Raw genomic sequence first — 14655 nt, 5'->3', positions numbered from 1 at the left:
CTACATCACCGTTCAGACTGCTGTTTTTCTGCCAGTTATTTTTGAGGTGCAAGTATGAGTTCAGAGTTTAAGCTTGCCTGGGATTATGTCTTTTCTCCCTGACATTCTATAGTTATTTCTCTCTGTAGCAGTGAAAAATCGGTAAGTTTGTGGCAGTTCTAAATCAACAATGGAAAATGAGACTCCCTCTTCCCACCCCAACTGCCTGCAAAATAAATGAGTACTGAGTGTCTCCAAGTGTGTTATCAGAGAGGAATCTATTATTTTGAAGAATGGGAGAGGTCTTTTCTGTGTAGGAGAATGTGAAACAATGCACTGTTGCTCTTTAATAATTTGTATCTTCCCCTTTCAGGTTCCTTTCAGTGCTACCATGTCACCAGTTCGCTTGCATTCCTCCAACCCCAACCTTTGTGCAGATATTGAATTTCAGACTCCCCCTAGCCACCTCACTGACCCTCTGGAAAGTTCAACAGATTATACAAAGCTGCAAGAAGAATTTTGTCTAATCGCACAGAAAGGTAACAACAAAAATAATGCGCCCTTTAAAGAAGCTCTCTTCTTTGATGAAAGAGTATCCTTTGTTCTTTTATCTTTGTCTTTGTGGTAATGATAGAAAGATTAAATGGTTTGATATAGTGGTTGAAGTTCTATATACAAAAATGCAACAGGACATGATGCTTGCCTGTTGGAAGATCACACATCACGGGTTTACAGTTTTGACTAAAGAAAAAGTGCCATGGGGGTGGGGATGAAAAAGCTGTTGTATACAATCCGGCAAGATACTGCTACTCAACATTTTTTTCAATGTCTCTTAGTTATCATTTAATATGTATTTATTGGTTCTCTTTAGATTCTGTTTATTTCTTTTTTTATTAAATACCACTCATTTATTGGACTTTACAATTTGTGGGCCGGGAATTCAGGCAGGGCTCAGCTAAGCAGGGAAGCCTCTGTGCCACATGTCTTTGACTAGCCCCAGTCACTAGGATTCGGCTGCAGGCTGAGCTGGGCTGAAAGACCCAAGGTAGCTTCCCTCCTTTGCCTAGCACATTGGCAGCACAGCTGGAAGGCTGCACACAACTGTGCCCCCTTCCTCTCCGTGGCAGCTTAGGGTTCCAAGAGCCTGGTAGTGGAAGCTGCTGGTCCTCTTCAAGGCCAGCTCTGGAACTGGTGCAGCATTCTACTTCCATTGTATTCTATTGTTCAAAGCACCATAGGCCAGCTCAGATTTGAGGGGAAATTGATCCCACATTTGAGCCTCTTCTTTATGTTAAATTTTCAGTGAGGCTTATTGTATAAATTAAATTGTTATCATCAGCCACAGAGAGTAGGTATGGTAAATAAGCAGGATAGTGGAGAGTAGATGGACTGAGCAGTCCTGTCAGTGTTTAACAAGAAGAGTCTAGGCTCCGTTTACTGCCACAGTATTGAACTTTCAGCAACTCAAGTTTGTTCTTAAGATAGTATCTTCTCAGGCATTGTCTTTTAAAATCTTCTAGAGAGAGATAAACATTGTATTGCTTTTCGTCACAAATATGTTAAATAGAACATCTCAGGTGCCCCCCTGAGACTCAACAGCCTGGTGGAAAAGAAGGGGGCACACTGAAGATCTCTCTGGAAATGTTGAAGCAGCCAACATTTGCAATCTCAAACCATCAGCAAAAATGTGCTGTCAGATTTCATTAATTCCATGATTCTAAAAACAATTCAGCTAAACCCCTTAGATTTCTCAATTGAGACTCTTCTGTAAGACCAGCTCTCTCTTACCTGCCATTTTACTCCTGGTGTATGTTCATTGCATTTCTTAGCTGGATATTAATTATGATATTAGACTAGAGCAATATTAATTTGTTTATGTAACAGCATAGATTTATAGCCAGTAACTTCTACTTTGGGGAAGGAGGTGCAAAAGGTAGAGTGTGACCACAAATGTGTGAGTTGAATATATGAGTATGGCACAGCTGCTAAGGGGAGATGGTACTTTGGAAGGCAGCTCCAGGAAAACTTTGTGTATTTGGTTGCAATTCTGAAGCCTCCAGGAAATCCAAGTGTCAACAGAGTTTTAAAGCTTCTGTTGAATGATACATCACATTAACCAACTGAAAGACAAAAACCACATAATCATATCATTTGCAGAAAAAGCATTTGTCAAGGTTCAATACCCTTTCTTGATTAAAAAAAACTCTTAAGGTTTAGCTATAGAAGGAAAGTTTCTCAACATATTGTAATAAAGGTCATTTATTAAAAACACACAGCTAACATCACTTAGTAGGGAGAAATGGAAAGCTTTTCCTCTAAGATCTGGTACAAGGCAAGGTGGCCCACTCCTCCTGCTTCTATTCAACATGGTACTGGAAGTACTATCAAGAGCAATTAGACAACAAAAAGAAATAATAGGTATCCAATCAGAAGGGAAGAAGTAAAATGATCTCTATTTACAGATGACATGATCCTATGTGTAGAAAACCCCAAAGATGCCACCAAGAAACTGTTAGAGCTAATGAATGAATTCATTAAAGTTGCAGGATATACAATGAACATACAAAACCCTGTTATTCTATACACGAATAACAACATAGCTAAAAAAGAAATCAAGATCAATCCTATTTATGATAAAATAAAATACTTAGGAATAAACTTAACCAAGGAGTTGAAAGACCTGTACACTGAGAACTATAAAAAAATTGGTGAAAGAAATTAAAGAGGACACAAATAAATGAAAGATATTCCATGCTCATGGATCAAAAAGTTATGTTGTTAGAATGTTCATACTTGCAACCATAAAAAAAGAACAAGATCATGTGTTTTGCAGGAACATGGATGGAGCTAGAGGTTATTATCCTCAGCAAACTGACGCAGGAACAGAAAACCAAATTCCACGTATTCTCACTACAAGTGGGGGCTAAATGATAACAACTTATGAACACAAAGAAGGGAACAACAAACACTGGAGCCTATTTGAGGGTGGAGGGTGGGAGAAGAGAGAGGAGCAGAGAAGATAATTATTGGGTACTGGGCTTAATACCTGAGCGATGAAATAATCTGTACAATCAACGCCCGTGACACATGTTTGCCTATGTAACAAACCTTCACATATTACCCCCAAACCTAAAATAACAGCTAAAAAAAGTTCATACTACCTAAAGAAATATATAGATTCAATATAATTCCTATCAAAATGCTAATGGCACTCTTCCAAGATATAGGAAAAACAATAATAAAATTCACATGGGCACTCCATTCCAAGATGGCAGAATAGGAACAGCTCCAATCTGCAGCTCCCAGTGTGATCAATGCAGAAGATGGGTGATTTCTGCATTTCCAACTGAGGTACCTGGTTCATCTCATTGGGACTGGTTAGACAGTGGGTGTAGCCCATGGAGGGCGAGCCGAAGCAGGGCAGGGCGTCGCCTCTCCCAGGAAGCACAACGGGTCAGGGGATTTCCATTTCCTAGCCTAGGGAAGCCATGACAGACTGTACCTGGAAAAACGGGACACTCCCGCCCAAATACTGCACTTTTCCCAAGGTCTTAGCAACCAGCAGACAAGGAGATTCTCTCCCGTTCCTGGCTTGGTGGGTCCCATGCCCATGGAGCCTTGCTCACTGCAAAGACAGCAGTCTGAGATCGAACTGCCAGGCGGCAGACTGGCTGGGGGAGCGGCATCCACCGTTGCTGAGGCTCAAGTACGTAAACAAAGCAGCCGAGAAGCTCGAACTGTAAAAGAACAGAAATCACAACAAACTGTCTCTCAGACCACAGTGCAATCAAATTAGGACTCAGGATTAAAAAACTCACTCAAAACCACACAACTACATGGAAACTGAACAACCTGCTTCTGAATGACTACTGGGTAATTAACGAAATGAAGGCAGAAATAAAGATGTTCTTTGAAACCAATGAGAACAAAGACACGACTTACCAGAATCTCTGGGACACATTTGAAGCAGTATGTAGAGGGAAATTTATAGCACTAAATGCCCACAAGAGAAAGCAGGAAGATCCAAAAACCAACACCCTAACATCACAATTAAAAGAACTAGAGAAGCAAGAGCAAACAAATTCAAAAACTAGCAGAAGGCACGAAATAACTAAGAGCAGTGCAGAACTGAAAGAGATAGAGACACAGAAAAACCCTTCAAAAAATTAATGAATCCAGGAGCTGGTTTTTTGAAAAGATCAACAAAATTGATAGATCACTAGCAAGACTAATAAATTAGAAAAGAGAGAAGAATCAAATAGATACAATAAAAAATGATAAAGGGGATATCACCACCCAACCCACAGAAATACAAACTGCCATCAGAGAATACTATAAACACTTCTATGCAAATAAACTAGAAAATCTACAAGAAATTGATAAATTCCTGGACACATATACCCTCCCAAGACAAACCAGGAAGAAATTGAATCTCTGAATAGACCAATACCAGGCTCTGAAATTGAGGCAATAATTAATAGCCTACCAACCAAAAAAAGTACAGGACCAGATGGATTCATAGCCAAATTCTACCAGACGTACAAAGAGGAGCTGGTACCATTCCTTCTAAAACTATTCCAATCAATAGAAAAAGAGGGAATCCTCCCTAACTCATTTTATGAGGCCAGCATCATCCTGATACCAAAGCCTGGCAGAGAGACAACAAAAAAAGAGAATTTTAGACCAATATCCCTGATGAACAACAATGCAAAAATCCTCAACAAAATACTGGCAAACCGAATCCAGTAGCACATCAAAAAGCTTATCCACCATGATCAAGTCAGCTTCATCCCTGGGATGCAAGGCTGGTTCAACATACGCAAATCAATAAACATAATCCATCACATAAACAGAATCAATGACAAAAACCACATGATTATCTCAATAGATGCAGAAAAGGCCTTCCACAAAATTCAACAGCCCTTCATGCTAAAAACTCTCAATAAACTACGTATTGATGGAACATATCTCAAAATAATAATATCTATTTATGACACACTCACAGCCAATATCATACTGAATGGGCAAAAACTGGAGGCATTCCCTTTCAAAACCAGCACAAGACACAGATGCCCTCTCTCACCACTCCTATTCAACATAGTGTTGGAAGTTCTGGCCACAGCAACCAGGCAAGAGAAAGAAATAAAGGGTATTCAATTAGGAAAAGAGAAGTCAAATTGTCCCTGTTTGCAGATGACATGATTGTATATTTAGAAAACCCCATCACCTCCACCCCAAATCTCCTTAAGCTGAAAAGAAACTTCAGCAAAGTCTCAGGATACAAAATCAATGTGCAAAAATCACAAGCATTCCTACACACCATTAACAGACAAACAGAGAGCCAAATCATGAGTGAACTCTCATTCACAATTGCTTCAAAGAGAATAAAATACCTAGGAATCCAACTTACAAGGGACGTGAAGGACCTCTTCAAGGAGAGCTACAAACCACTGCACAATGAAATAAAAGAGGACACAAACAAATGGAAGAACATTCCATGCTCATAGATAGGAAGAATCAATATCGTGAAAATGGCCATACTGCCCAAGGTAATTTATAGATTCAATGCCATCCCCATCAAGCTACCAATGACTTTCTTCACAGAATTGGAAAAAACTACTTTAAAGTTCATATGGAACCAAAAAAGAGCCTACATTGCCAAGACAATCCTAAGCCAAAAGAACAAAGCTGGAGGCATCACGCTACCTGACTTCAAACTATACTACAAGGCTGCAGTAACCAAAACAGCATGGTACTGGTACCAAAACAGATACATAGACCAATGGAACAGAACAGAGGCCTCAGAAATAACACCACACATCTACAACCATCTGATCTTTAACAAACCTGACAAAGACAAGAAATGGGGAAAGGATTCCCTATTTAATAAATGGTGCTGGGAAAACTGGCCAGCCATATGTAGAAAGCTGAAACAAAAATTAATTCAAGATGGATTAAAGACTTAATGTTAGACCTAAAACCATAAAAACCCTAGAAGAAAACCTTAGCAATACTATTCAGGACATAGGCATGGGCAAGGACTTCATGACTAAAACACTAAAAGCAATGGCAACAAAAGCCAAAATAGACAAATGGGATCTAATGAAACTAAAGAGCTTCTGCACAGTGAAAGAAACTACCATCAGAATGAACAGGCAACCTACAGAATGGGGAAAATTTTTGCAATCTACCCATCTGACAAAGGGCTAGTATCCAGAATCTACAAAGAACTCAAACAAATTTAGAAGAAAAAAACAAAGAATCCCATCAAAAAGTGGGCAAAGGATATGAACAGACACTTCTCAAAAGAAGACATTTATGCAGCCAACAGACATGTGAAAAAATGCTCATCATCACTGGTGATCAGAGAAATGCGAATCAAAACTACAATGAGATACCATCTCATGCCAGTTAAAATGGCCATCATTAAAAAGTCAGGAAACAGCAGGTTCTGGAGAGGATGTGGAGAAATAGGAACGCTTTTACACTGTTGGTGGAAGTGTAAATTAGTTCAACCATTGTGAAAAACCATGTGGCGACTCCTTAAGGATCTAGAACTAGAATTACCATTTGACCTAGCAATCCCATTACTGCATATATACCCAAAGGATTATAAATCATGCTACTATAAAGACACATGCACAGGTATGTTTACTGCAGCACTATTCACAATAACAGAGACTTGGAACCAACCCAAATGTCCATCAATGATAGACTGGATTAAGAAAATGTGGCACATATACACCATTGAATACTATGCAGCCATAAAAAAGGATAAGTTAATGTCCTTTGCAGGGACATGGATGAAGCTGGAAACCATCATTCTCAGCAAACTATCACAAAGACAGAAAACCATACACCACATATTCTCAGTCATAGGTGGGAATTGAATAACAAGAACACTTGGACACAGGGCAGGGAACATCACACGCTGGGGCCTGTCCAGGCGTGAGGGGCTGGGGGAGCGATAGCATTAGGAGAAATACCTAATGTAAATGATAAGTTGATGGGTGCAGCAAAGCAACATGGCACATGTATACCTATGTACCAAACCTGCACGTTGTGCACATGTACCCTAGAATTTAAACTATAATAAAAAAATTTAAAAAATGAAAATAAGTAAAATTCACATGGAACCACAAAAGAATTTGATAACCAGAGCAACATAGGGGTAAAACAACAAAGTTGAAAACATCATGCTTCCTGATTTAAAATTATATTACAAAGCTATAGTAATCAAAATAGTATGGTATTGGCTTAAAAACAGATACACTGACCACTGGAACAGAAAAGAGAGCCCCAAAATAAATCCAAACATATATGATCAACTAATTTTCAACAAAGGCACCAAAAAGGCACAATGAGAAAAGGATAGTTTGTTCAGTGAAAGGTGCTGAGAAAACCAGATTTCCATATGCAAAAGAATGAAATTGGACCCTTATCTTACACCACACACAAAAGTGAGCTAAAAATAGATAAAAGACGTAAATGTAAGACCTGAAACTATAAAACTCCTAGATGAAAACGTACAGCAAAAGCTCCTTGACATTGTTCTTGGTGATGGATTTCTTAGATATAACACCAAAAATTCAGGCTAAAAAATCAAAAATAAATAAATGGAAAATTTCAAACTAAAAAGCTTGTTGTGTAAATGTTTAAAAATAAGCTTCTGCACAGCAAAGAAAACAATCAAGAAAAGAAAAAGATAACCTACAGAATGGGAAAAAATATTTGCAAACCATGTATCAGATAAGGGGTTAATATCCAGGATGTATAAAGAACTCATACAACTCAATAGGAGGAAAACATATAACCTTTACTTGAGGCCAGGAATTCAAGACAAGCATGAGCAACATAGTAAGACTCCATCTCCACAGAAAATAAAATTAAAAAAATTAGCCAGGTATGTTAAAATGTGTGCCTGTGGTCCTAACTACTCGAGAGGCTGATGTGGGAGGATCACTTAAGCCCAGGAGTTAGAGGTTATAGTGAGCTATGATCAGGCCATTGAACTCCACAATAGATAACAGAGTGAGACCTTGTCTCATAAAAAAATTAAATAAATAAAAATGTTTTTAAAAAGAAAACATATAACCTGATTTTAAAATGAGCAAAGGATCTGAGTAGATACTTCTCCAAAGATGACATAAAAATGACTAACAAGTACATAAAAAGGTGATCAGCATCACTAATCATTAGGGAAATGCAAATCAAAACCACTAGGCACCACAACCTCACACCTGTTAGGATAGCTATTAAAAAGACGAGACAAATGTTGGCAAGGGTGTGGAGAAAATGAAACCTTCATACACTGTTGTTGGGAATGTACATTGGTGCAGCCATATACACTGGAAAACAGTACAAAGATTCTTAAAAGAATTAAAGATAGAACTACCATATGACACAGCAGTCCCTCTTCTGGGCATATATCTACAGGAAATGAAATCACCCTGTTGTAAAGTTATCTGCACTCACATGTTCGTTGCAGCATTATTCACAATAGCCAAGAAGTGGAAACCACCCAGGTATCTGTCAGTGGACAAATGGATAAAGAAACTGTGGTATACACATACACAATGGAGTATTATTCAGCCTTCAAAAAGGAAGCAATCCTGCCAATTGCCATAGCATGGATGGGCTTGAAGGACATTATGCTAAGTGAAATAAGCCAGACTTGGCCAGGCGCAGTGGCTCACACTTGTAATACCAGCACTTTGGGAGGCTGCAGTGAGCAGACTGCTTGAGGCCAAGAGTTTGAGAGCAGTCTGGCCAACATGGCAAATCCCGTCTCTACTAAAATTACAAAAATTAGCCGGGCGTAGTGGTGCATGCCTGTAATCCCAGCTGCTTAAGAGGCTGATGCACGAGAATTTCTTGAACACAGGAGGTGGAAGTTGTAATGAGTGTCTTGTGCCGCTGCACTCCATCCTGGGTGACAAAGTGAGACTCTGTCTCAAAAAAAAAAAAAAAAGAAGCCAGACCCAGAAAATAATATTACATGATCTCACTTATATATGGAACCTTTTTGTTTTTTTTAAGTCAAGTATATATATAGAGAGAATAAAACAGTGGCTACCAGGGTGGCAGTGGAGGGGAGATGTAGGTCAAAGGATACAAAGTAGCAAAGGTGTAGGATGAACAAGTAGAAAGATCTAATCTACATTGTGAAGATTATAGTTAATAATAGTGTGTTATATGCAGGACTTTTGCTAAATTAGTAGATTATAGCTGTTCTTGCCACAGTGGGGAGGGTGGGGGGTGGGAATGGGTAAGATGATGGATATGTTAATTTGTTCCACCACAGTAACCATTTTATTACATATATGTATCTTATGACATCATGTTGTATACATTAAATACATACACAATAAATTTTTTAAAGCTAACCATTTTACTACTTATATGTATCTTATAACATCATACTATATACCTTAAATATATACACAATAAAAAAAATTTTTTTTTTTTTTTTTTGAGACGGAGTCTCGCTCTGTCGCCCAGGCTGGAGTGCAGTGGCGCAATCTCGGCTCACTGCAAGCTCCGCCTCCCGGGTTCACGCCATTCTCCTGCCTCAGCCTCTCCGAGTAGCTGGGACTACAGGGGCCCGCCACCACGCCCGGCTAATTTTTTGTATTTTTAGTAGAGACGGGGTTTCACCGTGGTCTCGATCTCCTGACCTCGTGATCCGCCCGCCTCGGCCTCCCAAAGTGCTGGGATTACAAGCGTGAGCCACCGCGCCCGGCCAATAAAAAAAATTTTTAAGCCTCCATTGAAACTACATATTTTCAACAGACACACAAATTATCTATGCTAGGCAAAGAAACAAAAGAACTTTTCCATGACTATTGCATGAACTTTTTTGGAAGCATTATTTTAAAATGGATGAAGAGCTTGCTTTTACAGCTACCAGCAGGATTCATGTAATCCAGCTATCAAGTTATTACTTTTAAATTGATGATGACAGAATGTAGCACATAAATCAATAGCTCGTGAATCCCTTGTGATCCTGCCATTTTCCCCCTGTAATTCAGCCACTCTATTTTACGCTAAAAATTTCCACTTTTATAAATACCTTTCTCAAATAAGGAAATACCTATTTTAGAATACTTTGCATATTGTAGAAACTCTGTTATTATAAAAATAGATGTTGGAAAGTCACCCTTTCTGTATGTAGTTCACGATTGAAGACTGCCTCAGATTTTACCAATGCTAATTTGTTAGGTATGTAGGAAATGGGGAGGGGGTGTCGTTTTTATTGTTGCTTTTAAATCAAAGCACTTTAACAACAAGATATTCCTGTCTGAGAAAGTAACGCAAGTGCTGTTCTTAAGGGCATATCATTTCCTACCTCCAAGAGAACCAGTCAAAACTTCTTGATCAGCCACCTGTTTTATGCTGGCAGAATGCATAAAATGCTCTTTTTGGGTGCATGCTTTTGGAGAATATTTTTGGATAGTTCTAAATTATTTATGTGAGACTTGATGCTACACAGAACTGCTCAAATATGATAATCAAATATGGCAAGTAAACTTGTTCCCTATTCTTTCTAGGGATTATAAATTAATTTCTAAATATTGATACTTCGCATTGATCTTGATATTTTACATGCTACTTCCAAATTTTTGTTGGCCTGTTTGGTATAAAAAACAAATTTTTCACTCTGATCAATTGCCATTGGAATATTTGTGTGGAGTATAGATATTCTGATAAAGATTCCTTTTGAAGGCTGATTTTTAATTAGACCATTACATAGCCTTTCCAAAAAATGCCTATTTGTGAGTGAAAGTCTGGAGAAATTTATAATGTTGTGTATTCTTTCTGCACATATCTGACAGTGTTTTCTCACTTTGCTCCCCACCCAGTGCATTCTCTTTTGAAGTCTGCGTTTAATAGCATAGCTATAGAGAAGGAGAAGCTGAAGCAGATGGTTTCCGAGCAGGATCACAGTAAAGGCCATAACATGCAGATGGCACGGCTCCGACAGTCACTGTCTCAGGTAGGCAAGAGTGTGTGTTTGCATGTACATGACACACTCCCAACCCTGTAAGACGAAAGATCAAAAGATAGGGGGCTGGCAGGGAGGTGGCTAGTCATGGGGATAGTACAGTTTGCAGAATTTCCCCCAAAAGACTGCAGTGTCAGTATTAGATTTTACTACTTTTCTTCCCCAAAATGTCAAGGTAAGAGTGAAAATAAACCAAACTTGCTTGTAAGCATGTAATGGTAATTTTGGCCAATTGAACACTTAATGCTTCTCTAAGGTCATTTATAAGGTAGCCCCTGATTTTAAAAAAAGAATTATGCATTTATTTGGCCTATACATCTGAAATGTGTTCCAGGAGATATTCAGTCCAATAGTAAATATTTTTTTAAAATGTGCTAGATCTTCTACACTTAATATTTTTCCCACTTACATCTTAATCTGTTGAAAATTGATTACTGTCACCCATTTTTTTCTTTTCTAATTTGCACTCTTGAGGTTTTCTTCCTAAGTTATGCTCCCTGAACTAGACTTTTATATTTCAATATATATTATAGAGTTGATCTTATTAATACTAATCAAATCCCTGTGTATCTATATCAAAGTTGAAATTTCTGATAAAAATCCTTTAGAGCTGTGCTTATGCTTTTTTCAACTGAGTAGTTCCTTAGAAGTATTTTCTTTAGTCTATAAATGCACTGACTTTAACTTCTTTAAGAATTCGATGTCGTTATGTGATTTTGTGAGAACTCGGTGTTTATATAAAATATTATTCACTTCCTGGTGCCTTGGATCAGAGTGAAGGAGCAAGCAAATCCTGGGTAAGTGGTTCTCCATGTGGAGCAGATCCTGCTTAAACAGTTTCCCTCGGTCCCTAAAAAGTAGACTTACACTGTGTCACCATGTTTTATGTCCCTGAACTGTCGGCGTATTTTCAGTGTTAAGTTTCATGTCATGGATGTTGTTATCTGGGCCACACTTCCCGCATTATCCATAAAACACTGTCAGCTGAGGGGCATATGCTGCTTCCAGTACAAAGCCAGGGATCTCAGGAGCATGAGTGTGAAAATCTGCTATGATTCTGCCAGTCTGCAGAGGGCTTTATTTAGAAGAACATTTTAATGGCTTTCCTTGGACCCTTCTCATGTCATGGATCGGTCGAACACCCAGTTGACGTTAATTGGTCTTCCAAATCATTATTCTGAAAGTATCGTGAATCAGAAAGATCAAAATAATTGTTAAGTAAACATTCAAATGTCATCTTGTAAACATATAAAATACATTCTTGTCCCCCTAAATATTGCGATGGTTCCTTCAGATGTATTTAATGATGGAGGCTTAGAGTTAGAAGTCAAGCTTTACTAAGAAAAACAAGAAAATGCATTTGTTTCTTGCTTGCCTGCTTGCTTGCTTTTATTTGCTTGCAGGTGAAACAGAGAGTGGTAGATAGAGATCTCGGGTCGGGCTTCAGGTGAGATTAGAAATAATTATGAAGAGAAATTTTACAACAGTTATTCATTTGTTCATTCCCTTATTCATTGTATTCCATTGAGGTGACTATATGCTAGGTATTATGCAAGGTACAGAACACCAATGTAGAAGTAGCCCTGGCCATGTTCCCAGCAAGCTCATGATCTGATTCATGAGATGAGCAGGAAACAGTGAAATGGAGCACGCCGTAGTACATTCAGAGCAGTACATGGTTGTGCAGACTTCCAGGGCTCTGGTTGCTCAGAGGAATGGGAGTTCCCTGAGCTGAGAGCAGAGCCACAGATCAGGCTTCTTGGAGGAATCAGACCTTGAACCTGGCCTGAGTAGACAGCAGCCACTCACAAGGAAGGGTCTGATGCTAACATGATGAAAGTAAAATAAAGCAAAATTTGATCAACTGTGCTTCCTTGGGGTTAAAATATTTCCCTGTCTTGTCAAAACATATTTGCATCTAAAGTTAGAGCCTCAATAAATTTTTGTTGGATTATTTTTTTTTTTAACAAAAAAATCTCAATTTTAGCCTTAAAAGATGTGAAAATAATTTGGAACTATTAAGTTTCAAATAGACTGTTACAGCCTATCCAATAGATAATTCAGTGCTTGCAGTTGTGTGTCATCCCAGCATTTTGGTGATGTTCACATTCCCATGTGTGTTCATGCCCTCCCCTCAGGGTAGTCGCACCCCCACTGGCCATCTATTCCCATCACCTCTAAGTGTGGACTCCCTTTTGGAAACCACAGCAGCCTTTGCTTAAGGTATTTAAGTTTACTGACAGTTCTTTCCTTTCTAACAAATTGTTATTCATGGTTAGGCCGTTGGAGAGGTGTCTGGAGAATGGCAGGTAGTTCATAGTGGAAGAAGTATGAGTAGTGTGAAGTATGGAAGAAGTATGAAGAATAAGAGTAGCTGATTAAGTAGGCAAGAACCAGCTAATCAGGGACTCCACAAAGGGTTTTGGATTTATCTTATCAGTTAACAATTTTAACTGGTAAATGATAATGCCAGAAATTAGAACTATCACAGCATATTTCTGCATATTAGAAAGATTACTCTGGTACAGTATGGAGGGTAGGTGGAATTGGGAGGCAAGACTAGTTGGACAGATTCTTATGGTATTTGAGATAATTTGAGAATAGCTTGTACATTTGAGATAATATTTCTAAACTGAGGAAGTGCCATGCCAGCATTGGTAGAAGGAGGGAATACATTTCAAAGACACCCAGGAGGGAGAATCAGCGTGGCTTGGAGATCAGCGGGATGTTAGAGAGGGACAAGGACACAGAGTCAAGACAGTCCAGGGTTTTTACTTGGATAACTGCGTATGTGAAAGTTGTTGTCCCCAAGGTAGGACTACAAGAGGAGCTGGTTTGCCTTAGGTATTTGATGATGGATTTCTGTGGAGATTGAGGTGTCTGTGGGGCATTTAACAGGCAATTCAATATTTATGTCTAGAGCTCAGAAGACAGGTCTAGGCTAGAGAGGAAGATGGATGCCCCTGTATATCAGGGCAGTTACAGATGTTGACGAATTGCATTGCAGTCAGAATAAAAGGGTCAGTGGTGCTCCTGCTGCTATAGAGAACATTAATATTTAAATGACAGGACGGCCGGGCATGGTGGCTCACGCCTGTAATCCCAGCACTTTGGGAGGCCGAGGTGGGTGGATCACGAGGTCAGGAGTTCGAGACCAGCCTGGCCAACAGGCGAAACCCTATCTCTACTGAAAATACAAAAATTAGCCAGGCGTGGTGGCGGGCGCCTGTAATCCCAGCTGTTTGGGAGGCTGAGGCAGGAGAATCACTTGAACCCAGGAGGCGGAGGTTGCAATGAGCTGAGATCGCACCATTGCACTCCAGCCTGAGCAACGAGAGTGAAACTCCGTCTCAAAAAAAAAAAAAAAAAAAAAAAAAAAAAGGCCAAGTGGCCAGGCGCAGTGGTTCACACCTTAATCCCAGCACTTTAGGAGGCCAAGGCTGGTGGATCACCTGATGTCAGGAGTTTGAGACCAGCCTGGCCAACATGGCAAAACCCCATCTCTACAAAATACAAAAATTAGCCAGGCTTGACGGCACATGCCTGTAGTCCCAGCTACTTGGAAGGCTGAGGCAGGAGAATTGCTTGAACCCAGGAGGCAGAGGTTGCAGTGAGCCGAGATCACTCCAGCCTGGGCAACAGAGCAAGACTCCGTCTCAAAAAATAAAAGA

General features: G+C 39.3%; 1 protein-coding gene across 8 annotated transcripts in view; it reads left to right on the top strand.

Annotated features, from left to right (window-relative positions):
• Positions 1 to 14655, top strand: part of OSBPL6 (oxysterol binding protein like 6) — a 237049-nt gene that overhangs the window by 191277 nt on the left and 31117 nt on the right. For all 8 annotated transcript variants that reach the window (XM_058440763.1, XM_058440769.1, XM_058440778.1 and 5 more), the window contains 2 exons: positions 353 to 518; positions 10842 to 10975. In XM_058440763.1, the coding sequence (XP_058296746.1) occupies positions 353 to 518; positions 10842 to 10975 (300 nt within the window). The remainder of the gene's footprint in view (positions 1 to 352; positions 519 to 10841; positions 10976 to 14655) is intronic.

This window comes from Hylobates moloch, unplaced genomic scaffold (genome assembly GCF_009828535.3).
Source record: "Hylobates moloch isolate HMO894 unplaced genomic scaffold, HMol_V3 SCAFFOLD_1, whole genome shotgun sequence".
Classification (NCBI taxonomy): domain Eukaryota; kingdom Metazoa; phylum Chordata; class Mammalia; order Primates; family Hylobatidae; genus Hylobates; species Hylobates moloch.
Note: the sequence above shows the minus strand (reverse complement) of the source record. Positions and strands in the feature narration are given on the sequence as shown.